Here is a 25,624-nt window from a genome sequence, read left to right as displayed (position 1 = left end):
GCTGGACAGCTGTGTGGTGGTCTGAGTGACTTTGCTCTGGAACATAGCTGGACAGCTGTGTGGTGGTCCCTGAGTGACTTTGCTCTGGAACATAGCTGGACAGCTGTGTGGTGGTCCCTGAGTGACTTTGCTCTGGAACATAGCTGGACAGCTGTGTGGTGTTCCCTGAGTGACTTTGCTCTGGAACATAGCTGGACAGCTGTGCAGTGGTCCCTGAGTGACTTTGCTCTGGAACATAGCTGGACAGCTGTGCGGTGGTCCCTGAGTGACTTTGCTCTGGAACATAGCTGGACAGCTGTGTGGTGGTCCCTGAGTGACTTTGCTCTGGAACATAGCTGGACAGCTGTGTGGTGGTCCCTGAGTGACTTTGCTCTGGAACATAGCTGGACAGCTGTGTGGTGTTCCCTGAGTGACTTTGCTCTGGAACATAGCTGGACAGCTGTGCAGTGGTCCCTGAGTGACTTTGCTCTGGAACATAGCTGGACAGCTGTGTGGTGGTCCCTGAGTGACTTTGCTGTGGAACATAGCTGGACAGCTGTGTGGTGGTCCCTGAGTGACTTTGCTGTGGAACATAGCTGGACAGCTGTGTGGTGTTCCCTGAGTGACTTTGCTCTGGAACATAGCTGGACAGCTGTGTGGTGGTCCCTGGATTACTTTGCTCTGAAACATAGCTGGACAGCTGTGTGGTGGACCCTGAGTGGAACATAGCTGGACAGCTGTGTGGTGGTCCCTGAGTGACTTTGCTGTGGAACATAGCTGGACAGCTGTGTGGTGGTCCCTGAGTGACTTTGCTCTGGAACATAGCTGGACAGCTGTGTGGTGGTCCCTCAGTGACTTTGCTCTGGAACATAGCTGGACAGCTGTGTGGTGTTCCCTGAGTGAATTTGCTTTGGAACATAGCTGGACAGCTGTGTGGTGGTCCCTGAGTGACTTTGCTCTGGAACATAGCTGGACAGCTGTGTGGTGTTCCCTGAGTGACTTTGCTCTGGAACATAGCTGGACAGCTGTGTGGTGGTCCCTGGATTACTTTGCTCTGGAACATAGCTGGACAGCTGTGTGGTGGTCCCTGGATTACTCTGCTCTGGAACATAGCTGGACAGCTGTGTGGTGGACCCTGAGTGACTTTGCTCTGGAACATAGCTGGACAGCTGTGTGGTGGTCCCTGAGTGACTTTGCTCTGGAACATAGCTGGACAGCTGTGTGGTGTTCCCTGAGTGAATTTGCTTTGGAGCATAGCTGGACAGCTGTGTGGTGGTCCCTGAGTGACTTTGCTCTGGAACATAGCTGGACAGCTGTGTGGTGGTCCCTGAGTGACTTTGCTCTGGAACATAGCTGGACAGCTGTGTGGTGGACCCTGAGTGACTTTGCTCTGGAACATACCTGGACAGCTGTGTGGTGGTCCCTGAGTGACTTTGCTCTGGAACATAGCTGGACAGCTGTGTGGTGTTCCCTGAGTGAATTTGCTTTGGAGCATAGCTGGACAGCTGTGTGGTGGTCCCTGAGTGACTTTGCTGTGGAACATAGCTGGACAGCTGTGTGGTGATCTGAGTGACTTTGCTCTGGAACATAGCTGGACAGCTGTGTGGTGGTCCCTGAGTGACTTTGCTCTGGAACATAGCTGGACAGCTGTGTGGTGGTCTGAGTGACTCTGCTCTGGAACATAGCTGGACAGCTGTGTGGTGATCTGAGTGACTTTGCTCTGGAACATAGCTGGACAGCTGTGTGGTGGCCTGAGTGACTTTGCTCTGGAACATAGCTGGACAGCTGTGTGGTGGTCCCTGAGTGACTTTGCTCTGGAACATAGCTGGACAGCTTTGCAGTGGTCCCTGAGTGACTTTGCTCTGGAACATAGCTGGACAGCTGTGCAGTGGTCCCTGAGTGACTTTGCTCTGGAACATAGCTGGACAGCTGTGTGGTGTTCCCTGAGTGACTTTGCTCTGGAACATAGCTGGACAGCTGTGCAGTGGTCCCTGAGTGACTTTGCTCTGGAACATAGCTGGACAGCTGTGTGGTGGTCCCTGAGTGACTTTGCTCTGGAACATAGCTGGACAGCTGTGTGGTGGTCTGAGTGACTTTGCTGTGGAACATAGCTGGACAGCTGTGTGGTGGTCTGAGTGACTTTGCTCTGGAACATAGCTGGACAGCTGTGTGGTGGTCCCTGAGTGACTTTGCTCTGGAACATAGCTGGACAGCTGTGTGGTGGACCCTGAGTGACTTTGCTCTGGAACATAGCTGGACAGCTGTGTGGTGGTCCCTGAGTGACTTTGCTCTGGAACATAGCTGGACAGCTGTGTGGTGGACCCTGAGTGACTTTGCTCTGGAACATAGCTGGACAGCTGTGTGGTGGTCCCTGGATTACTTCGCTCTGGAACATAGCTGGACAGCTGTGTGGTGGTCCCTGAGTGACTTTGCTCTGGAACATAGCTGGACAGCTGTGTGGTGGTCCCTGAGTGACTTTGCTCTGGAACATAGCTGGACAGCTGTGTGGTGGTCCCTGAGTGACTTTGCTCTGGAACATAGCTGGACAGCTGTGTGGGGGTCCCTGAGTGACTTTGCTCTGGAACATAGCTGGACAGCTGTGTGGTGGTCCCTGGATTACTTTGCTCTGGAACATAGCTGGACAGCTGTGTGGTGGTCCCTGAGTGACTTTGCTCTGGAACATAGCTGGACAGCTGTGTGGTGGACCCTGAGTGACTTTGCTCTGGAACATAGCTGGACAGCTGTGTGGTGGTCCCTGGATTACTTTGCTCTGGAACATAGCTGGACAGCTGTGTGGTGGCCTGAGTGACTTTGCTCTGGAACATAGCTGGACAGCTGTGTGGTGGTCCCTGAGTGACTTTGCTCTGGAACATAGCTGGACAGCTGTGTGGTGGTCCCTGAGTGACTTTGCTCTGGAACATAGCTGGACAGCTGTGTGGTGGTCTGAGTGACTTTGCTCTGGAACATAGCTGGACAGCTGTGTGGTGGTCCCTGGATTACTTTGCTCTGGAACATAGCTGGACAGCTGTGTGGTGGTCCCTGAGTGACTTTGCTCTGGAACATAGCTGGACAGCTGTGTGGTGGACCCTGAGTGACTTTGCTCTGGAACATAGCTGGACAGCTGTGTGGTGGTCCCTGAGTGACTTTGCTCTGGAACATAGCTGGACAGCTGTGTGGTGGTCCCTGAGTGACTTTGCTCTGGAACATAGCTGGACAGCTGTGTGGTGGTCCCTGGATTACTTTGCTCTGGAACATAGCTGGACAGCTGTGTGGTGGTCCCTGGATTACTTTGCTCTGGAACATAGCTGGACAGCTGTGTGGTGGCCTGAGTGACTTTGCTCTGGAACATAGCTGGACAGCTGTGTGGTGGTCCCTGAGTGACTTTGCTCTGGAACATAGCTGGACAGCTGTGTGGTGTTCCCTGAGTGACTTTGCTCTGGAACATAGCTGGACAGCTGTGTGGTGGTCCCTGAGTGACTTTGCTCTGGAACATAGCTGGACAGCTGTGTGGTGGTCCCTGGATTACTTTGCTCTGGAACATAGCTGGACAGCTGTGTGGTGGCCTGAGTGACTTTGCTCTGGAACATAGCTGGACAGCTGTGTGGTGGTCCCTGAGTGACTTTGCTCTGGAACATAGCTGGACAGCTGTGTGGTGGTCCCTGAGTGACTTTGCTCTGGAACATAGCTGGACAGCTGTGTGGTGGTCCCTGAGTGACTTTGCTCTGGAACATAGCTGGACAGCTGTGTGGTGGTCCCTGGATTACTTTGCTCTGGAACATAGCTGGACAGCTGTGTGGTGGTCCCTGGATTACTTTGCTCTGGAACATAGCTGGACAGCTGTGTGGTGGCCTGAGTGACTTTGCTCTGGAACATAGCTGGACAGCTGTGTGGTGGTCCCTGGATTACTTTGCTCTGGAACATAGCTGGACAGCTGTGTGGTGGTCCCTGAGTGACTTTGCTCTGGAACATAGCTGGACAGCTGTGTGGTGGTCCCTGAGTGACTTTGCTCTGGAACATAGCTGGACAGCTGTGTGGTGGTCCCTGGATTACTTTGCTCTGGAACATAGCTGGACAGCTGTGTGGTGGTCCCTGGATTACTTTGCTCTGGAACATAGCTGGACAGCTGTGTGGTGGCCTGAGTGACTTTGCTCTGGAACATAGCTGGACAGCTGTGTGGTGGTCCCTGGATTACTTTGCTCTGGAACATAGCTGGACAGCTGTGTGGTGTTCCCTGAGTGACTTTGCTCTGGAACATAGCTGGACAGCTGTGTGGTGGTCCCTGAGTGACTTTGCTCTGGAACATAGCTGGACAGCTGTGTGGTGGTCCCTGGATTACTTTGCTCTGGAACATAGCTGGACAGCTGTGTGGTGGTCCCTGAGTGACTTTGCTCTGGAACATAGCTGGACAGCTGTGTGGTGGTCCCTGAGTGACTTTGCTCTGGAACATAGCTGGACAGCTGTGTGGTGGACCCTGAGTGACTTTGCTCTGGAACATAGCTGGACAGCTGTGTGGTGGTCCCTGGATTACTTTGCTCTGGAACATAGCTGGACAGCTGTGTGGTGGCCTGAGTGACTTTGCTCTGGAACATAGCTGGACAGCTGTGTGGTGGTCCCTGAGTGACTTTGCTCTGGAACATAGCTGGACAGCTGTGTGGTGGTCCCTGAGTGACTTTGCTCTGGAACATAGCTGGACAGCTGTGTGGTGGTCTGAGTGACTTTGCTCTGGAACATAGCTGGACAGCTGTGTGGTGGTCCCTGAGTGACTTTGCTCTGGAACATAGCTGGACAGCTGTGTGGTGGCCTGAGTGACTTTGCTCTGGAACATAGCTGGACAGCTGTGTGGTGGTCCCTGAGTGACTTTGCTCTGGAACATAGCTGGACAGCTGTGTGGTGGTCTGAGTGACTTTGCTCTGGAACATAGCTGGACAGCTGTGTGGTGGTCCCTGGATTACTTTGCTCTGGAACATAGCTGGACAGCTGTGTGGTGGTCCCTGAGTGACTTTGCTCTGGAACATAGCTGGACAGCTGTGTGGTGGTCCCTGAGTGACTTTGCTCTGGAACATAGCTGGACAGCTGTGTGGTGGTCCCTGGATTACTTTGCTCTGGAACATAGCTGGACAGCTGTGTGGTGGTCCCTGAGTGACTTTGCTGTGGAACATAGCTGGACAGCTGTGTGGTGGTCCCTGAGTGACTTTGCTCTGGAACATAGCTGGACAGCTGTGTGGTGGTCCCTGAGTGACTTTGCTCTGGAACATAGCTGGACAGCTGTGTGGTGGTCCCTGGATTACTTTGCTGTGGAACATAGCTGGACAGCTGTGTGGTGGTCCCTGAGTGACTTTGCTCTGGAACATAGCTGGACAGCTGTGTGGTGTTCCCTGAGTGACTTTGCTCTGGAACATAGCTGGACAGCTGTGTGGTGGACCCTGAGTGACTTTGCTCTGGAGCATAGCTGGACAGCTGTGTGGTGGTCCCTGGATTACTTTGCTCTGGAACATAGCTGGACAGCTGTGTGGTGGTCCCTGGATTACTTTGCTCTGGAACATAGCTGGACAGCTGTGTGGTGGTCCCTGAGTGACTTTGCTCTGGAACATAGCTGGACAGCTGTGTGGTGGTCCCTGAGTGACTTTGCTCTGGAACATAGCTGGACAGCTGTGTGGTGGACCCTGAGTGACTTTGCTCTGGAACATAGCTGGACAGCTGTGTGGTGTTCCCTGAGTGACTTTGCTCTGGAACATAGCTGGACAGCTGTGTGGTGGTCCCTGAGTGACTTTGCTCTGGAACATAGCTGGACAGCTGTGTGGTGGTCCCTGGATTACTTTGCTCTGGAACATAGCTGGACAGCTGTGTGGTGGTCCCTGAGTGACTTTGCTCTGGAACATAGCTGGACAGCTGTGTGGTGGTCCCTGGATTACTTTGCTCTGGAACATAGCTGGACAGCTGTGTGGTGGCCTGAGTGACTTTGCTCTGGAACATAGCTGGACAGCTGTGTGGTGGTCCCTGAGTGACTTTGCTGTGGAACATAGCTGGACAGCTGTGTGGTGGTCCCTGAGTGACTTTGCTGTGGAACATAGCTGGACAGCTGTGTGGTGGTCCCTGAGTGACTTTGCTCTGGAACATAGCTGGACAGCTGTGTGGTGGTCTGAGTGACTTTGTTCTGGAACATAGCTGGACAGCTGTGTGGTGGTCCCTGAGTGACTTTGCTCTGGAACATAGCTGGACAGCTGTGTGGTGGTCCCTGGATTACTTTGCTCTGGAACATAGCTGGACAGCTGTGTGGTGGCCTGAGTGACTTTGCTCTGGAACATAGCTGGACAGCTGTGTGGTGGTCCCTGAGTGACTTTGCTCTGGAACATAGCTGGACAGCTGTGTGGTGGTCCCTGAGTGACTTTGCTCTGGAACATAGCTGGACAGCTGTGTGGTGGTCTGAGTGACTTTGCTCTGGAACATAGCTGGACAGCTGTGTGGTGGTCCCTGGATTACTTTGCTCTGGAACATAGCTGGACAGCTGTGTGGTGGTCCCTGGATTACTTTGCTCTGGAACATAGCTGGACAGCTGTGTGGTGGTCCCTGGATTACTTTGCTCTGGAACATAGCTGGACAGCTGTGTGGTGGTCCCTGGATTACTTTGCTCTGGAACATAGCTGGACAGCTGTGTGGTGGTCCCTGAGTGACTTTGCTCTGGAACATAGCTGGACAGCTGTGTGGTGGTCCCTGAGTGACTTTGCTCTGGAACATAGCTGGACAGCTGTGTGGTTGTCCCTGAGTGACTTTGCTCTGGAACATAGCTGGACAGCTGTGTGGTGGTCCCTGAGTGACTTTGCTGTGGAACATAGCTGGACAGCTGTGTGGTGGTCCCTGAGTGACTTTGCTCTGGAACATAGCTGGACAGCTGTGTGGTGGACCCTGAGTGACTTTGCTCTGGAACATAGCTGGACAGCTGTGTGGTGGTCCCTGGGTGACTTTGCTCTGGAACATAGCTGGACAGCTGTGTGGTGGTCCCTGAGTGACTTTGCTCTGGAACATAGCTGGACAGCTGTGTGGTGGTCCCTGAGTGACTTTGCTGTGGAACATAGCTGGACAGCTGTGTGGTGGTCTGAGTGACTTTGCTCTGGAACATAGCTGGACAGCTGTGTGGTGGACCCTGAGTGACTTTGCTCTGGAACATAGCTGGACAGCTGTGTGGTGGTCCCTGGGTGACTTTGCTCTGGAACATAGCTGGACAGCTGTGTGGTGGACCCTGAGTGACTTTGCTCTGGAACATAGCTGGACAGCTGTGTGGTGGTCCCTGGATTACTTTGCTCTGGAACATAGCTGGACAGCTGTGTGGTGGTCCCTGAGTGACTTTGCTCTGGAACATAGCTGGACAGCTGTGTGGTGGTCCCTGAGTGACTTTGCTCTGGAACATAGCTGGACAGCTGTGTGGTGGTCCCTGGATTACTTTGCTCTGGAACATAGCTGGACAGCTGTGTGGTGGTCCCTGAGTGACTTTGCTGTGGAACATAGCTGGACAGCTGTGTGGTGGTCCCTGGATTACTTTGCTCTGGAACATAGCTGGACAGCTGTGTGGTGGTCTGAGTGACTTTGCTCTGGAACATAGCTGGACAGCTGTGTGGTGGTCCCTGAGTGACTTTGCTCTGGAACATAGCTGGACAGCTGTGTGGTGGTCCCTGAGTGACTTTGCTCTGGAACATAGCTGGACAGCTGTGTGGTGGTCCCTGGATTACTTTGCTCTGGAACATAGCTGGACAGCTGTGTGGTGGTCTGAGTGACTTTGCTGTGGAACATAGCTGGACAGCTGTGTGGTGGTCCCTGAGTGACTTTGCTGTGGAACATAGCTGGACAGCTGTGTGGTGTTCCCTGAGTGACTTTGTTGTGGAACATAGCTGGACAGCTGTGTGGTGGTCCCTGAGTGACTTTGCTCTGGAACATAGCTGGACAGCTGTGTGGTGGTCCCTGGATTACTTTGCTCTGGAACATAGCTGGACAGCTGTGTGGTGGTCCCTGAGTGACTTTGCTGTGGAACATACCTGGACAGCTGTGTGGTGGTCCCTGAGTGACTTTGCTCTGGAACATAGCTGGACAGCTGTGTGGTGGTCCCTGAGTGACTTTGCTCTGGAACATAGCTGGACAGCTGTGTGGTGGTCCCTGGATTACTTTGCTCTGGAACATAGCTGGACAGCTGTGTGGTGGTCCCTGAGTGACTTTGCTGTGGAACATACCTGGACAGCTGTGTGGTGGTCCCTGAGTGACTTTGCTCTGGAACATAGCTGGACAGCTGTGTGGTGGTCCCTGGATTACTTTGCTCTGGAACATAGCTGGACAGCTGTGTGGTGGTCCCTGGATTACTTTGCTCTGGAACATAGCTGGACAGCTGTGTGGTGGTCCCTGGATTACTTTGCTCTGGAACATAGCTGGACAGCTGTGTGGTGGTCCCTGAGTGACTTTGCTGTGGGACATAGCTGGACAGCTATGCAGTGGTCCCTGAGTGACTGCTGTGGAACATAGCTGGACAGCTGTGCGGTGCACAGATAAGTGAGGAACATCACTGACCTTGCTCGTCTTTCGTGTTGGGCTTTATAGTAAAACTTTGACATTAACTTATTCATGCAGTAGCTCACATTTTACCTCCGATCTTTGCCATAAAATCAGCTTAAGTCATGTTACAGTGTCTCTTTATAGTCTTCTGTGACTGGTAATGTGCCATGTGTAAATGTCCTGTTTTCCTAGAACTGAAGATATACAGGTAAGAGTCGCTCATCCTTTGAGAATTTTGGAAAGAAAGGCAGGCATGGGTTGAACTCTTACTATGAGTCCCACAGAAAGCCCTGTGCATGTGTGTTTCCAACATGTCCTCGTGATGCTACGCTGAGGTGTTGGGACTTGAGGATGCTCTCATCTTTCTCCAGCACCAAGTATTAACATACATGCATTTTTCTCCCCAGTAAAACCGACCGTCATTGATGTCGACATTTACGTCAACAGCATTGGTCCTGTGTCGTCAATAAACATGGTAAGAAGCTTCTTTATTTTCTGGTCTGATGGCTGTTGCACCTCCTTTGCTACGTTATTGTGGATTTCTGTTGAGATTTATCATGCAGGTTTAAAACTCAGTCTTCTTAAATCTGTAGCATTTATTGAAGTATTGAAAATGGTAAAAAAAAAAAAAAAAATGAGGAAATAGTAACAGTGTTTCACATAGTTTCTTCTTTCAAATCCAAGAGGCCTGCCTTTTATAGTGTTTCTTAGGAAAGGATTTGCGATCACTCACATGGTACGTTTGTCCTCAGTTTGGGCGTTGAGGGTAAATAAGCTGCCTTTGATTTTTAGTATGGGATCAAATTTGTGCTTTCCCGAGTCGATATTCCCAAAGGCTTATAAGCAGATGAAGCTTGAGAACTACTGGATGTGAAAGAAGCCCTTCCCTGGGCAAAAGTGCCTGCTGTGAGCAAGCCTGTGTTGGAGTGTTGGAATGCGCCAGGGCGGGCCCCTTCTGTGGTGGGCTGTAGGGCACATGGTGCCCGCCAGCAGGGGTTCCCAGGAGTACCCAGCATCCCGGAGCCGACCCTGCACTTGCATCCTCCAGCGAGGCCAGGAACTCCCTCCTGCCTGTGGGGTCCTGCCTGGGCTCCCTGCTGCACATTTGCTCCAGATTTGGGGAGGCATGTGAGGCTGAGGGAGGGGAACTGCCAGAATGCTGACTTAAATGTGTTCTTTGCATTGCAGTGTTCTGTGGATGGAAATAACCCCTCCAAAATTAGTAGCAAAATCATTTCTTTTCATTGCCAGATTTTAAAAGTGTCTTCTCTGGTGATAGAAGGGTTTCATGCAGGGGTAAAGTTATATTTATGGGTGATTCACTTAAAAAATCTCCATATCATCCCTAAAGTGGAGCAGAGAAGTGGAATGAATAGAGGACGATTCCTTGACACAGCCTATGGGCTGCAGATGGCTGTGCACTCAAGTCGAGCTGTGAATGTAATACTCCCTTTTCCTGGTGGCCGTCGTTCAGTTGGCTGCATAGAGTAACCGTTTCTCAGGTGTTCCTCTTCTGGATTGTATTTTCTTGCATTTGTTCCACGACCTTTATTCAGCACCTGGATGTCTAACACTCAGAGAAGTGCCTTCCTGGATACAGGATTATTTCAGGAAGAGTCTATTGCACTGCATGGAGAGGGATTTTCATGCAGGCGTGTAACTTTAGAATGTACTTGGTGCCCAGTGTTAAGCTGGGGAGGAGGCCGAGTGAGTGGCGGTCTCCTTCGGGTGACGGGGTCCGGCTGCAGGAGTGGAAGGGACTTCTCCAGTGAGGTCCTCTTCATCTGAAACTTGACAGACATGCAGGAGTTTGCTGGGTGAGGTAAAGATGGAAGGTCCTTGGTAAGACAGGAGGACACAGTGCGTCACACAGCTGGGGCGAGGGAGGGATGTGTGACGGCCTGGACGGGGGCAGCTGTGCCCCAGGCCCTGGAACTGCCAGTGAGAGTCAGACCTCAGCCTTTGCTTCGTCCAAAACAGATCCTCGCATTAGGAAACCGTGCAAACCTTTTCCCATCTGAGAGCCGAGCAGGTCACATGAGATTAGTTCAAATCCAGTAAGATCGCTAGTCAGACGCTTCTCTCCCTTAAGAAAACAAAAACTATATCATGATGCAGAACTCACATTAGGGACTTGAAATCGTGAACTCTGATCCTTCCCTGTGGGGTGAGGAACGACCTTAGAATGCCCCGGGGCAGAGCACGCGTGCACCTGCCTTCTGCTCATCCGAGGCTGAGATGTGGCCGGAAGTGGAGTAGAAAGCTTCTCTCTATTAACTCTCTCATTTTTAAAACTTGCCCTGAATATTTTGAAACTTCATGTGGTCCAGTTGGTTTTCTTTCTAGCATGGCTCTGTTCCCTACTGAAGGGGTGGAGAACAAATGTGGCTGCCTGCTGCTGTGCGAACAGAATGGGGCTCACGCCGCAGCCCTGGGGAAGCCCAACGCCAGCAAGAGCTTTCCTCTGCAAACAGCGCCGAGGTTACAGTCGGCGCTCAGCGGGGATGTCATTTCTAGGACATTCCAGACTCTGATTTCCTGAGGAAGACCCAATGCACTACTAGCCTACCTCAGCTTCGCAAAGCAGAGAGGGCGGGCAAGGATTTGTTTAAAATGCATGCACACTCAAACACGCACATGCACGCACACACAAATATACACAGACGCATGCACATGACACACATGCACACACAGACACATGCATGTACATGCACACAGACACACCCACATGCACATGGACACATGCATGCACATGCAGACACATACAAGCGCACACATGCTCACATGGACACATGCATGCACACTGACACCCACACATGTGCACAGACACATGCACATGTGTACACAGACACATGCACATGCACACACATACATGCACACGGACACATGCATGCACACACATACACACTTACATATTTAATTCCCATGTTCTCCTTGGGTGAGTTGCTCTGTGTCTCTATTCATTCACAGACATTTGCCATCCAGCAAATATGAGGCACTGTGCTGCATGAAGGCCAGACACGGATGAACCCAGGCCTGCTTTGGGAGGGCGAGTCTGGGGTTGAGCTGAGTGCCAGAGAGGAGGTAGGTTCCCTGCTGAGCAGCCCTGAGCTGGCAGGGTCTGGCTGGCTTGAGGGAAGTTTCAGAGCTCTCAGGAGGCAGGGGCCTCCGGGCCACTTCTGGAAGAAGGAGTGTTTCTTACCTTTGCACTGGGAACTCTCTGCTGGGACGCCAGAATGATGCTGGCATCTCACGTTGCCGAACGCATCACATAGACCCGGGATGTCTGTGAAACCAAATGCCACAGCTTTAAAAGAAGTACAGGGCTGGCTGGGCGCGGTGGCTCACGCCTGTAATCCCAGCACTTCGGGAGGCTGAGGCGGGTGGATCAGAAGGTCAAGAGATTGAGAGCATCCTGGTCAACATGGTGAAACCCCGTCTCTACTAAAAATACAAAAAATTAGCTGGGCACGGTGGTGCATGCCTGTAATCCCAGCTACTCGGGAGGCTGAGGCAGGAGAATTGCCTGAACTCAGGACTCGGAGGTTGTGGTGAGCCGAGATCGCGCCATTGCACTCCAGCCTGGGTAACAAGAGCGAAACTCTGTCTCAAAAAAAAAAAAAAAAAAAATGAAGTACAGGGCTTCAAAGTGAAACACGGATCTTAGGAAACAGCAGCACTGTAAACGTTGAGAACTGACTGTGTAGGTGGGCATCGGGGATTGAGTTAACAGTAAACAAGAACATAAGAGAGACTGAAACAGTCAAGTTAAAGAATGCACGATGGAAAATCACCATTCAGAGATGCAGCCGGGCTTGGAGGAAGGAGGTTCGTGTGGCGGGTTTGACCGTAAAGGTAAAGCCTGTTGAATTATGGCTTCTTGTCCAAATAGTCACTTAATCAAGGAAACAGGGAGCAGCCGCATTCATCTCCTTCCTCCTCCTCCTCCTCCCACACTTTGCTTTTTATTGATATTAATCCTGAAGATTCTGGTTCAGATATTTCTTCTGCTGAGTGGAAATGAATTGCATCTCAATCTAATGTTTAATAGATTACCTTTGTCTTGTTTATCCTGGAGCGCTTTATGCTCTTTCTAGTTACCGAGAAATGGGACCAGGGAGTGTTGGTTCACATGAAGCTTGCCTAGCGTCCTCTGCCCTTGTCACTGCAGCATGGCTGGACGTGTTCCTTTCATCACAGAACATGCACATGCCAGGAAGGCTGCGTGCAAAGGAGCTTGGGAGTTTATTTTTGAGGATATCCACTTCAAACAGGCTTTTAAAAAGAAGAAAATCAATGTTCTGACACTTACTCTGTGCTATTGACCCCAGATTCTTTCATCTTCACCAGACCATAATGGAGAAGATCTTGACCTTTCTGCTTGTTTGTGTCCAGTAAGCAGAGCTCGTGGAGGAGAGCTGAGAGCGAGGTTCTGAGTGTGACCTGCTTGGCAGCAAAGCCCAGGCTTCATTTCCTAGTCCCTGTGGACACACAGCAGCTGTACATACCTGTAGGACCCCAGCTTTAATATGGAACTCAAGACATAGAGGGCTCAGTGAGAGTCCAGTGTTAGGATTGCTTTTCTGTTTTTTTTTTTTTTAAGAATTAAATTTTAACGCATTTTGTTTTGAACATTTTTAGGTTTACATGAAAATTGAGCAGAAAGTACAGAGTTCCCCTGTACATTTTCCTCTACACACCACACACACACAGACACACACACACCACACAGACACACACACACACACACACCACACAGACACACACACACACCACAGACACACACACACTCCACACAGACACAGACACACACCACACAGACACACACACCACACAGACACACACACCACAGACACACACCACAGACACACCACACAGACACACACACACCCCACACAGACACACACACACCACACAGACACACACACCACACAGACACACACACCCCACACAGACACACACACACACCACACAGACACAGACACACCACACAGACACACACCACACAGACACACCACACAGACACAGACACACACACACCACACAGACACACACACCACACAGACACACACACCACACAGACACAGACACACACACACCACACAGACACAGACACACACCACACAGACAGACATACACACACCACACAGACACACACACACCACACAGACAGACACACAGACACACACCACAGACACACACACACCACACACAGACACACACACACACCACACAGACACACCACACAGACACACACACACACACCACACAGACACACACACACACCACACACACACCACACAGACACACACACACCACACAGACACACCACACAGACACACACACACCACACAGACACAGACACACACACACACACCACACAGACACACCACACACACGGACACACCACACAGACACACACACCACACAGACACAGACACACACACCACACAGACAGACACACACACCACACAGACACACACACACCACACAGACACAGACACACACACCACACAGACACAGACACACACACACCACACAGACACACACACACCACACAGACACACACACCACACAGACACACACACCACACAGACACACACACCACACAGACACACACACACACCACACAGACACAGACACACACACCACACAGACACAGACACACACACACCACACAGACACACACACCACACAGACACAGACACACACACCACACAGACACACACACCACACAGACACACACACCACACAGACACACACCACATTATTAACATCTTGCATTAGCATGTTGTATTTTTTAAAATGAATGGATGTACCTTAATCCATCATTATCCAAAGCCTGTGATTTACGTTAGGATTCACTCTTGGTGGTTATTTTATGGATTTGGACAAAGGCCTGATGCCATGTGTCTGCCACTGTGGCATCTGACAGAGAAGTGCCACTGCCCTGCATATCCTCTGTTGTGCTCCACCTGTTTACCCCTTACCCTCCCTAAGTGCTGGCAACCACTGATACTTTTCCTGTTTCCATAGTTTTGCTTTTTCCAAAGTGTCATATGCTTCAAATTATACAGCAGGCAGCCTTGTAAGATGGCCTTCTTCCCCTTCCTTGAAAAAAGTACTGACACTCATTCACCTGAGGAAATCTAAAGCTGGTACAGAGCCAGTGCATTGTGACCTTAACATGACTATATGTTACCAGAAATGAATGGGGTGGCTCTGTGGATTGCGGGACAGGTCCAACATCACTAGACTATGGTCCATTATATCATACGTAACCTACACATTTCAAACGTAAAAGATGACAGGCAGCCAGAGAAATAAGAGAACACTGAGGCCTCCCAGCCTTACCTCTGCTCCATTTCAGTTGTGGCTGAAACTTTAAGAAGTGAAATCAGGCCACAAAGTCCTGGTTAAGGCCTGTGGAAGGTAAATTCCATTCGGTTGTTAATGCAGGATGGTCTGTTGCTTTGTGGAACACTCTTGGCAGCTTCTAAGCTCAGGAAAGTTTAGAATAAGTGACAGTGGAAGCCCCGTGGTGCCCCCAAATACCTTGTTTGGGTTTTCTTTGCATTTCTCCTGCATACGGTTCATAGCAGCTTTTGCCTCTGCAGTTTGACACCCTTCATCAGTGTTTGAACAAGCGTGGCCTTGCTTTCTTCCCTTCCCCTTCCTTCCCCTTCCCCTTCCCCTTCCCCTTCCCCTTCCCTCCTTCCCTCCTTCCCTCCTTCCCTCCTTCCCTCCTTCCCTCCTTCCCTCCTTCCCTCCTTCCCTCCTTCCCTCCTTCCCTCCTTCCCTCCTTCCCTCCTTCCCTCCTTCCCTCCCTTTTTTTTGTTTTTTGAGACGGAGATTCGCTCTTGTTACCCAGGTTGGAGTGCAATGGCGCGATCTTGGCTCACCGCAACCTCCGCCTCCTGGGTTGAAGCAATTCACCTGCCTCAGCCTCCTGAGTAGCTGGGATTACAGGCACGCGCCACCATGCCCAGCTAATTTTTTTTTTTTTTGTATTTTTAGTAGAGACGGGGTTTCACCATGTTGACCAGGGTGGTCTTGGATCTCTTGACCTCGTGATCCACCTGCCTCGGCCTCCCACAGTGCTGGGATTACAGGTGTGAGCCACTGCGCCGGGCTTATTTCTTAAAATACTGTTTTGGCACCATGCTAGGACTCTGGTCATGTGAAGGTTACATGTTTCTCCCAGGGTCACTTGTTCTTATGCCTGTGGTGTTTTTTTTTCTTCCTCTGCACTCCCTCTTTCAGCATAAGAAGTCACTCCTCATCTCTGTCCGGTGATCTTTAAAACTGTCTTTTGAGTTCTTGATTTCAGTTACTATATTTTCATTTCTGAAATTTTAATTTGATTGTTTAATATATGTCAGTCTTCTGGTGAGACTCTTCCTCTTGCAGTCTGTTTTCTGGGACACATTAATCATGAAGTCCCTGCTGTCATCTCTGGTTCCATGTCTAATGTCTGTTTTCTTGCTTCTTTCTATTACTTGGTATGCCTGGTGTATTAGTCTGTTGTGTTGCTGGAAAGGAATGCCTGAGACTGGATAATTTATAAAGAAAAGAGATTGATTTGGTTCACACTTCTGCTGGCTGTACAAGCATGGCACCAGCCTCTGCTTCTGGTGAGAGCCTCAGGAAGCTTCCAGTCATGGCAGAGGTGAAGGGGGAGCAAGAGAAAGAGGGAGGAGGTGCCAGGCTGTTTTAAGCAACCAGATCTCCTGTGAACTAACAGAACTCACTCATTACCATGAGGACAGCACGAAGCCATTCATGAGGGATCCACATCTGTGACCCAAACACCTCCCACCAGGCCCCACATCCAACAAGGGGACCACATTTTAACATGAGATTTGGAGGGGAGGAAACATCCAAACCATATCACCAGGCGATTTTGACTGTGTACAAAGCTTTGTAGAGGATTGGATGGTTTTTCCTCGCCTCTCTGGAGGTCTGAGCTGGCACCGGGCTGGCCCGCAGTCTCGTTGAGGCTCCACTGGGCTCAGGTTTCTGTGCCTTTCTGCGTAGTTCCCTAGAGGTCCCAACTGAGGGCCTGGGATGTGTCCATGCCAAAAAATGGCTGAAAATGCAGCCTTCTTTTTAGCCATTTTTTTCTTAGAGTTGTTTTTAGCCTCTTACACTAAACAACTTGTCAGTATATGTATCGAGGGGATAATCAGTATCGGTTGGCTTACTTCTCTGACATTTGTATTCCCTGAAATCTTGGTCCCTTCTTTTTTGACTCATTGGCCAGTTTCTTTTTTTTTTTTCCCTCAAGATCTTCTGGGTCCTTTAGTCTGTCTGCCCAGGTTCTCACCTCATGTGCCCCGTCAGCAGGAGACAAGTTCTGGGGGAAGGTGGCTTGCAGGAAATATTTATCATGGTGAGTCTGCTGCCCCTGTTTTTGGCTTCTTCAAGTGGATTTTTAACATTTGCCTAGCTTTTTTTTTTAACATTTGCCTATCCCATCCTAGCCTTGAATCATTGGTTTGAAAATGTAAGTTTAGGTGGAATAGGGATTGATTCTGCATGGTCAGCAAGGAAGCAAGTTGGAGCAGAGTCAAAGCGGATACCATCTTACAGGGAGGTTTCTGCTGTCCCTTTGTAACCTCCTGAACTGCCTTCAGGTTAGCGAATAAAAGGATTTTCTAGGGTCCATTGTTTTCAGGTTTTTCCTATAAAATAATGAGGCTTTGAAGGATATTAATTATGTATTTGTTTTAGCAATATTAGCTTTAGATGAGAAAAGCATGTGGCCCTTATCAGTTGTTTAAGAGGATGGTCTTATATGTAGTTTTAATATTATTTTACTCAATGAAAAATATTTTCTACTTGAAAAATGAAAAAAAGTCTTGTTACAGATTTTTTTGTGGTTTTATGCGTTAATATGATGTACAGTAAATGTTGAAAAGGATTGTTGTTGCACTTCTTGCTGTTATATTACAGCCTATAAATTTCGTGAAACTTTCAGTTTTATGTCATCCGTGAATTCTCCCCTCAGTGTTCTACTTCTCTGCTGTTCACAAGGGCGGGCTTTGGGCCTGAGAGGAAATACCACATAATTAATATTCTTCAAAGCCTCATTATTGTACGGGAAAATTGGCATCACTGGCAAGTTGGTTTGAATGCAGAGACTCATGCTCAACCCCAGATCTCCTTGAATCAGAATCTGCATTTTTGACAGGATCTCCAAATCGTTGTATCCACCTTAAAATCTGAGCGATAGCTAGCTCACGATGACTGCTCCGTGTGAGAAACATCCATAACTTCTCCTGTGTGAAGATGTGTCTGCCCGTGTTGATGCCTCGATCTGATGTTTTCTATTCCTGGAAAGCATACGTCTCCTCTGGTTTCGTGGCTGTGGTGTCGTCCTCTTCCTGCAGAGTTAGAGTCCATCCCTGGAGAATTCAGGCCGTGCGTGTAACTCAGGGCCAGTTCTCTTAATGCTCTCATTTTATCTGGAGCCAAATTAAGGACTCTGCCCATGGCCCCATGGTCACTATGTTATTTATTTTATTTTAAAAACAGAAGTGATAAGTGTGTGTAAGATTTGGTTCATCACTGGTGGAATAACTGTTTCCACACTAATAACAGTAGGAGCAGTAATATTAGGAAGACGTGTGAGTAAGTAAAACAACAGAGAAATACTGGAGGAGCCATACAAGGTATGTGGGAATGATCCATGCAAATTAAAAAAATCTCCAAGAACGAGAAAGAAGATGGTATTTAAAGGGCTCCAAGCCTGGGATCCACTGAGTCTGGGGCTGCCCATGAGCCCCGGACCAAGGCCCACATATCTTTTTGGCCGCTCACCTACCCCAAGCATCCAGTCCGGATGTTGTCAAGTGAGCGCATGGATACACGTCCTTGTCTCCCTCTGCCTCTCACGTGCATGCCCGTTAGTCTGTTTTCCTGTGTGAACACGCACCTGCTCTATGTGCCCACACAGAGCACAGAGTCTTAAGGCCGCACTTTCCTTAGTTAAAAGACTTGTCTTGCTCCGGTAGTGTTAGCTAACACTGTGTCCAGGGCTTCTGCTCTTTCGAGGATATAATCCTGACATTAAACCTGTGAGGCCACGGCTGTCAGCACCCAAGCTCCTGGGTAATAGAGCAGTGCAGCTTAGGAGACTCCTGTGAGAGTCCACAGGCCGCCCTTCTCGAAGAGGAAAGGACCATCAGATACCCGTCTCCACCCCGGGAAGAAGGGAACCCAGGTGGGCTCTGCTAAAAGGCACATCTGATGCGTAAAACCACTGGATTTTAGACTCAAAGTCTATGTCCTCTTTTCTTTGTCCTCCGGTGTCTTAGAAATTCTCACCATTTTATGTAAAATGTCATTCAAGACTCCCTGGTGGGATGGGGCGTTGTCCTTTGTGGGAGCGAATGGGAACTTTGCAGCGATTTAGGGACACTGAGATGTCAGATCTTTGTTAGCAGCGATCTCGTGCACTGACTTCTTCAAATGTGTGAATGCTTGTTTTCCTTTCATCTGCAACTTTTCCGCTTCAGTCGGATGTTTCACAATTGATTTTCCTCATTCTTCACAACGTGAACCACATAATGGACCTCTGACAAGAGCACGTCTTTATGTTCCATAAAATGCCTTTTGCGGAAAGGTGGGGCTCTTGGATTGGGCCCCCTATTAGCACATTTGAAGAAACTCTCCCATTTCACCTTGGCAGGTTTGCTGCCAGCCCCTGCACAGGTCCCACTTGCCAAGCGGCAGGGAGCCCCGTGGAGCTTGCCACGGCCAGGGCGTGTGCCGGTAGCGGGATTAGGGAAGGACAGGATGAGGCATTGTTACGGGCCCTGTGGGGGCGGCTGCATGTACCTTTCAGAGCAGCTCCTCCAGCAGCACTGTGGAGGGTGGCAGTGGGGGCTGGTGAGGCTGAGTTATGGGGACGTGAGGGAAATTGTGAAATCCCAGGATGAGAAGTGGTGAGTTGTGAGTCTGAAGACTGGCAGTGGGCTGCAGGAGAGGGTGTGGACTGGAGAAACACAACCTCCAAGACATGATTGGATGCACATAGGCGTTGAGGAGTGGGAGAAGTCCTGGGTTACTCACATCCTGACAGCATTTGCTCATCCAATCAATGTGAGCACCTGCTTCGTGTGAGATGCTGAGCCAGGTATTGGGAACAGCAGTGAAGGGAATGAGTAAAGCTGCACGGTTCATGAGGCTTCAGTTCCTTTCAGGTACGACGTCGAGTAAACAAACATGCGCACTGTTATTTCAAATTGTGGGCAGTTCTATAAAGAAATTACACACCTGGGTGTGGCCACCCCAGGAAGGTTTCCTTGCATGGGATTTGGGCTGGGCAGGAGAGGGGAGGGAGCTTAGATATGAGAACTCCTAGGCGCCAGATCATAGGGGAGCCCTGCAGACCATTGTAAGGCGCCTGATTTTGTTCTGGGCTCAGGAAGAAGCCTATGCAAGGTGCTGAACGGGGAAATTGTGTGATGTGTTTCACTTTTAAAAATAATGCCTGGCTGGGTGTGGTGGCTCACGCCTGTAATCCCAGCACTTCAGGAGGCCGAGGCCGGCAGATCACAGTCAGGAGTTTGAGACCAGCCTGACCAACATGGTGAAACCCACCTGACCAACATGGTGAAACCCCGTCTCTACTAAAAATACAAAAATTAGCTGGGCATGGTGGCACACACCTGTAATCCCAGCTACTCAGGAGGCTGAGGCAGGAGCATTGCTTGAACTTGGGAGGCGGAGGTTGCGGTGAGCTGAGAATGCATCATTGCACTCCAGCCTGAGAGACACAGCAAGACTCTGTCTCTAAATCAATCGATCAGTCAGTCAGTCAGTCCCCTGACCGTGTGAGGGGTTGAAAGGCCAGCCTTCCCTGCCCTTAGTTCCTTGGAGACAGCAGAATACAGCTGGGAATCTTGTGGATGGAACCTTTTATAGATTGAATTATGTCCCCCACAAAATGTCTAGGTTGAAGTCCTATCCTCCAGTTCCTTAGAATGTGGCAGGGTCATTGCAGATGTGATTCATTAGGGTCATTCTGCAGTTCTGCAATGTGTCTGATGTCCTTATGAAGAGGGGAGGTTTGGAGATGACTCACATGCTTACAGGGAGAACATGTGCAGGAGGCGGCAGGGATCAGAGTGGTGCCTCTATAACCCAACAAACACCAAAGACATGAGCAAATAGCAGAGCCCTGGAGCAGCTTCTCCCTCACCACCCCAGAGAGCACCAGCCCTTGCCGACACCTTGATCTCAGCCTTCACCATCCAGAACCCGGGGAGAATACACGTCTGTCGTGTGAGCCCTGGGCAGAGGTGCTGCGGTATTGCAGCCTGGCGTGAACACAGCCCTAGCCTGCATCTCACAAGTCCTGCCTGTGTGGAAGAGATGAAAGAAGAGAGAAACATGAAGGGTGGCTCAGCAGTCAACAGGCATGGGTTTGTTTTAAATAAACCTGAGAGGAGCTCCCGGCTGAGTTAGATCAGAGGCACACTGTAGACTAACAGGGTTATTTTTGTTTTGAGACGGAGTTTCGCTCTTGTTACCCAGGCTGGAGTGCAATGGCGTGATCTCGGCTCACCGCAACCTCCGCCTCCTGGGTTCAGGCAATTCTCCTGCCTCAGCCTCCCGAGTAGCTGGGATTACAGGCACGCACCACCATGCCCAGCTAATTTTTTGTATTTTTAGTAGAGACGGGGTTTCACCATGTTGACCAGGATGGTCTCGATCCCTTGACCTCATGATCTACCCGCCTCGGCCTCCCGAAGTGCTGGGATTACAGGCGTGAGCCACTGCGCCCGGCCTAGACTAAGAGTTTTTAAGGCTTCAGGGTGGAGAGTTTATCAGAGGCCTGGCCTGCTTCTGTGTCTCTTTGCTGTGCTTAGCTGGGAGGGAGAGTTGTGTTCTGTTCCCACACTTCCTTCTGCCTCTGCAGGCATGTCCCCGGAGTCTGCTTTTAGCCTCCCTATCTCAGTGCACCTGAGGGGAAAGGAATGTGCTTATTAAGGCCCTGCTTTACTGTTTTACTGGGACCCATTGTATGCAGTTGAACTTTGGCAGTTACTCAAGAGACTCCCCCAACCCACTTCCCTCTGTGCCTGTGCTGTCTTATCTGTGTTTTACTGTCTGCTCTTCCTGGCTGCCTGAAGTTGGAAGAGAAGTGATTTCCTTGAAATGCATGAGGCTGGAAAGGGAGCTGGAATTGGAAATGACCGTGTTTGTTCTTGCTGTATTGGAGTTCCACTTTCCCCACGCCACTGACTTGCTGCTTGCCTGGGAGCTACATTTCACCCCGCCCTCACTCTGTCCCCAACACGCAGGTTCCCAGCCAGGCTCTGGCTGGCAGATGCGGGGGAAGAGCCTGCAGCATCCCTCTGTGAAGCTGCTTAGCAAGGTCGAGAGCTGTCCCGGTCCATGCTACGTACCTAGCCCCAGAGCAGCCCTGTCTCAGTCCGGTTGGCTATTATAACAAATACCTTAGACTGGGTAATTTACACACTGCACACATTTACTGCACACAGTTCTAAAACCCACAAGTCCAAGCTCAGAGTTCCAGCAGGTGCAGCATATGGCGAGGGCCACTCTTTGTTTCTGTGGCACTTTCTTTCTGTTCTTACGTGGTACGGGGATGTGAATGTGAGGGACAACCTTCCTTCGTGCCCGCAGGGTTTCTCAGTCATGGCATTATGTACCAAGATCTTCTTACCCCCCAGCCCAGGCACTCTTTTGAGGCAACGAATTCTGAGGCTTGGAGTTGGATTACTTTCTCATCTCTCCTGTCCAGTGGCAGGTGTGCCCGCCACCCATGGGCCCTGGTGCTTCTCACCAGGCTCTTTCTTGGCACTGACCAGTCCTGGACACTGCCAGCTTCCCTGCCCTGTGTTAGGGTTGGCAGAGCAGCCAGAAAAGCCAGGAAAGTGGCACAGAAGGTGTCGATACCTTTCCCACTTTGTGAACGACCTCCTCACATTCTCCAGGATCAACCAGCCTCTCCGGGTCTGGGGCATGTGGGAGCCATGCACGTGGCCTCAGGGGTTCAGGGAGCACCCCTCCAGAAGGGCAGAGGGTAGCGGGCGGGTGCATCAGGTAGTTGGGGATGTCAGAGTGATGCAGAAGAGCTGGAGCTCGGCCATGGGAACATCAGCAAAGAGCAGACAGGAAAAACTTACCTCCCGAGAGAGGGAAGGGTGTGCCGCGCGCCTTCACGGGTGGAGTCTGAGGGTATGTGCACTGTGAGCAGGTGGTGCCTTGGCAAAGAAAAGCAGAGCCGGCAGAAGTCAAGTTGGTGACAGCACATTTTATTCAGGACAATTGCAAAGGGAAAAAGAGACTCCAGTTACAAACACAGCAGGGACGAGTGGGCATTGGCGGCCAAGGGGCAGAGGGTCAGTGGGTGGAAAGTGACTCAGAGGAGATGTCAGGTCTGGGGGCACTTCTGGCTGAACCAGACTCCAGGGGTTTCTGCTGAAGGCCCATCAGCGTGGCTCGGTATCAGACTGACTTAGCTGGGGATTTTGCTAATGGACATAGAAAAGGATCGGGGCCTGACTCAAGACTGGCCAAGCAGAAGCTCTTTGCCACACGGAGGACAGGATGTGGTGCTAGACCAAGCTAGGCCATGGGGCTGCCCGCTACGGGAACACTGGGCTTCCCCCACTGAGCAGGGCAGGAAGGTACAGGAGGGCGGCGGGCCTGGCGACCCTGCCATTTCCTAGCTGTGTGCCACTCAGCAATTGTGTATAAGGAGTCCCTGATCAGGAGGAAGCTGCAGCCGGTGACCCCCAGCTCCACAACATGAAGTGTTACGAGGACGTCACAAGGAGCATTTCACGGCCTCAAGGTTGATTCTTCAGCCCCCGAATCCATTTTCCAGCTCAGCTCCAAGTAGGACCCACTGTTTGGTGACAGTGCACGCAGCTGTCAGGGAAGCACAGAACTTTCTTTACTCGGCTTTCCCTAGTCTGTTTTGAGGCAGAACCGTTTCTGAGGCCTGTGTTAACGTAAAGACCAGGCCCTGTCGGTGTGGAGGAGGCGCCCCTCGTCTGTGGTTGAGGATGCACTGACGGTCCACCCTCCGTGACCCTGGAACCTGACATTGGAGCTGCCCTAGACATACGCAGCCACTCACTGAGGGGAATTCGCCTCTTATTTCATGTTCCCAGGAATGTCTTCCTTGCTGGGACACTTTTCTTCCCTTTTCTGCTCCCTCCACCCCACTTAATTCTGGGTTCCCCTTTCCTCACCTTTGCCAAGTTTCCATTGGCCTGTCAGACCATACCAGGCATTTGGGGGTGCCTCGCAGCACCAGAGGGCAGAGAAGAGCTGAGCCTGTCAGGACGAGTGAGCGTCCCGGGCAGGTGGGGATTTAGAGGGCGCATGTCCACCTACTATGTTCTGGGTGGCCCTGATAGGTGCTGGGCTGCCAGGCCCCCCCTCCACAGAAGCCACCCTACCTGCAACCTCCTTGTCCCTTGAAGAGCCCTTGAAATTCATCCAGGGGACAGGGCGGGCAAATCAAATGGCTCCCACAGGGCACCGGCTGCTCCCAAGTCATGGGGTGTGCCCAGAGGAAACCGAGGGTGCTGGGGTTGGCTGGGAGGGAAAGACGCGCAGGGGTGGCCTCTCTGATCTCATTCAAGGCAAATGTCCCATGATTCTGTGAGTCTGTGATACAGAAGGGAAATCTGATTTTATAATACAGAAGAAGCTGTTTTCACATTTCCTAGCAGCAGTTAATTTTGCCCGTGATTTGCAATCACTCACCTCTGTTTCTTCAGGCTCTCATTCCTCCCCTCCTCCCTTTAATACAGCAGTCTAAAGATAGACGCGTCCTTGGAACCGTGCAGGGAAATGAATTGGAGTTATCGAAGTATTAAAATACCGTTTTCCTTTCTCTCTTCTCTCTTTTTCGGCTGCAGAATCACACGGTAGAGATTTTGAAAAAGACATTTAAATGAGGAAAGCAATTAAGGTTTAGGCGTTGGAAAGGAATTTACGTGAGATAAGAAGGGGCCATGTGAAGTTGGTTCTCCTGTCTCCTCCTCCTGAAATTGTTCTGAATGACTCTATCCTGATGAAACTGACCAGCAGCACCCTGTTTCTGTGAGGAGCAGGCTCTGGCCCTGTGAGGTGCTCAACTCTCCCAGTGTCCGATGTTCAAACAGCATTTGTGGACCATATTTATTGAATTTTTTTCTCTCTTTTGCAGTGTTGAATGAACTAAAAACCACTGAAAAGAGACAAATTTAGATGTTATATGTACCATTCACAAGACTTATTATAAAACTCCTACGATTTTAGCATCTTGTTTAGTTTTTTTTATGTGTGCTTTTTAACCTAAACCTTTTTTTTTTTTTTTTTTTTTTGAGGAAGGGTTGGTCTCTGTCTCCCAGGCTGGCACACAGTGATGCAATCTTGGGCATCTTCCTCTTCCCAGGCTCAAGCAAACCTCTCGTCTCAGCCTCCGAAGTGGCTGGGACCACAGACACATGCCACCATTCCTGGCTAAGTTTTGTGTTTTTGGTAGAGACAGGATTTTCCCATGTTGCCCAGCTGGTGTTGAATTCCTGACCTCAAGCAGTCATCCTGCCTTGGCCTCTCAAATTCCTGGGATTACAGGTGTGAGCCCGCATGCCCAGCCAGCGTAAACCTTTTTAAGCCGAGGCCGCAGACGTGATTTCTGCCATTGTCCTAGATCCACGGTGTGGCAGTCCAGTAAACGCTTCTCATCAGTGAATTCTTTTTTTTTTTTTTTTTTAATTGCATTTTAGGTTTTGGGGTACATGAGCAGAGCATGCAATACAGTTGCATAGGTACACACATGGCAGTGTGTTTTGTTTGCTTTCTTCCCTTCACCCACATTTGGCATTTCTCCACAGGCAATCCCTCCCCACCTCCCCCTCCCACTGGCCCTCCCCTTTCCCCCCTATAGACCCCAGTGTTTAGTACTCCCCTCTCTGTGTCCATGTGTTCTCATTTTTCATCACCCGCCTATGAGTGAGAATATGTGGTGTTTCATTTTCTGTTCTTGTGTCAGTTTGCTGAGGATGATGTTCTCCAGATTCATCCATGTCCCTATAAACGACACAAACTCATCATTTCTGCTTGCTGCATAATA

General features: G+C 50.4%; 1 protein-coding gene and 1 long non-coding RNA gene across 6 annotated transcripts in view; one reads left to right on the top strand and one right to left on the bottom strand.

The window, feature by feature from the left end:
• The window catches only part of GABRG3 (gamma-aminobutyric acid type A receptor subunit gamma3), a 530,709-nt gene that overhangs the window by 53,754 nt on the left and 451,331 nt on the right, over window positions 1–25,624 (top strand). For all 5 annotated transcript variants that reach the window (XM_078375676.1, XM_078375675.1, XM_035306449.3 and 2 more), the window contains exon 3: window positions 8,922–8,989. In XM_078375676.1, coding sequence (XP_078231802.1) covers window positions 8,922–8,989 — 68 coding nt within the window. The remainder of the gene's footprint in view (window positions 1–8,921; window positions 8,990–25,624) is intronic.
• LOC128932488 (uncharacterized) lies at window positions 22,787–24,082 on the bottom strand. The gene is made up of 2 exons (XR_008482353.2): window positions 23,961–24,082; window positions 22,787–23,424 (listed from the first exon to the last, which is right to left on the bottom strand). It is a non-coding gene; the product is annotated as an uncharacterized LOC128932488 (long non-coding RNA).

The sequence above is a fragment of the Callithrix jacchus genome, chromosome 6 (genome assembly GCF_049354715.1).
Source record: "Callithrix jacchus isolate 240 chromosome 6, calJac240_pri, whole genome shotgun sequence".
Lineage (NCBI taxonomy): Eukaryota > Metazoa > Chordata > Mammalia > Primates > Cebidae > Callithrix > Callithrix jacchus.
The sequence above is the reverse complement of the archived record's forward strand: the minus strand, read 5'-3'. Positions and strand labels throughout refer to the sequence as shown.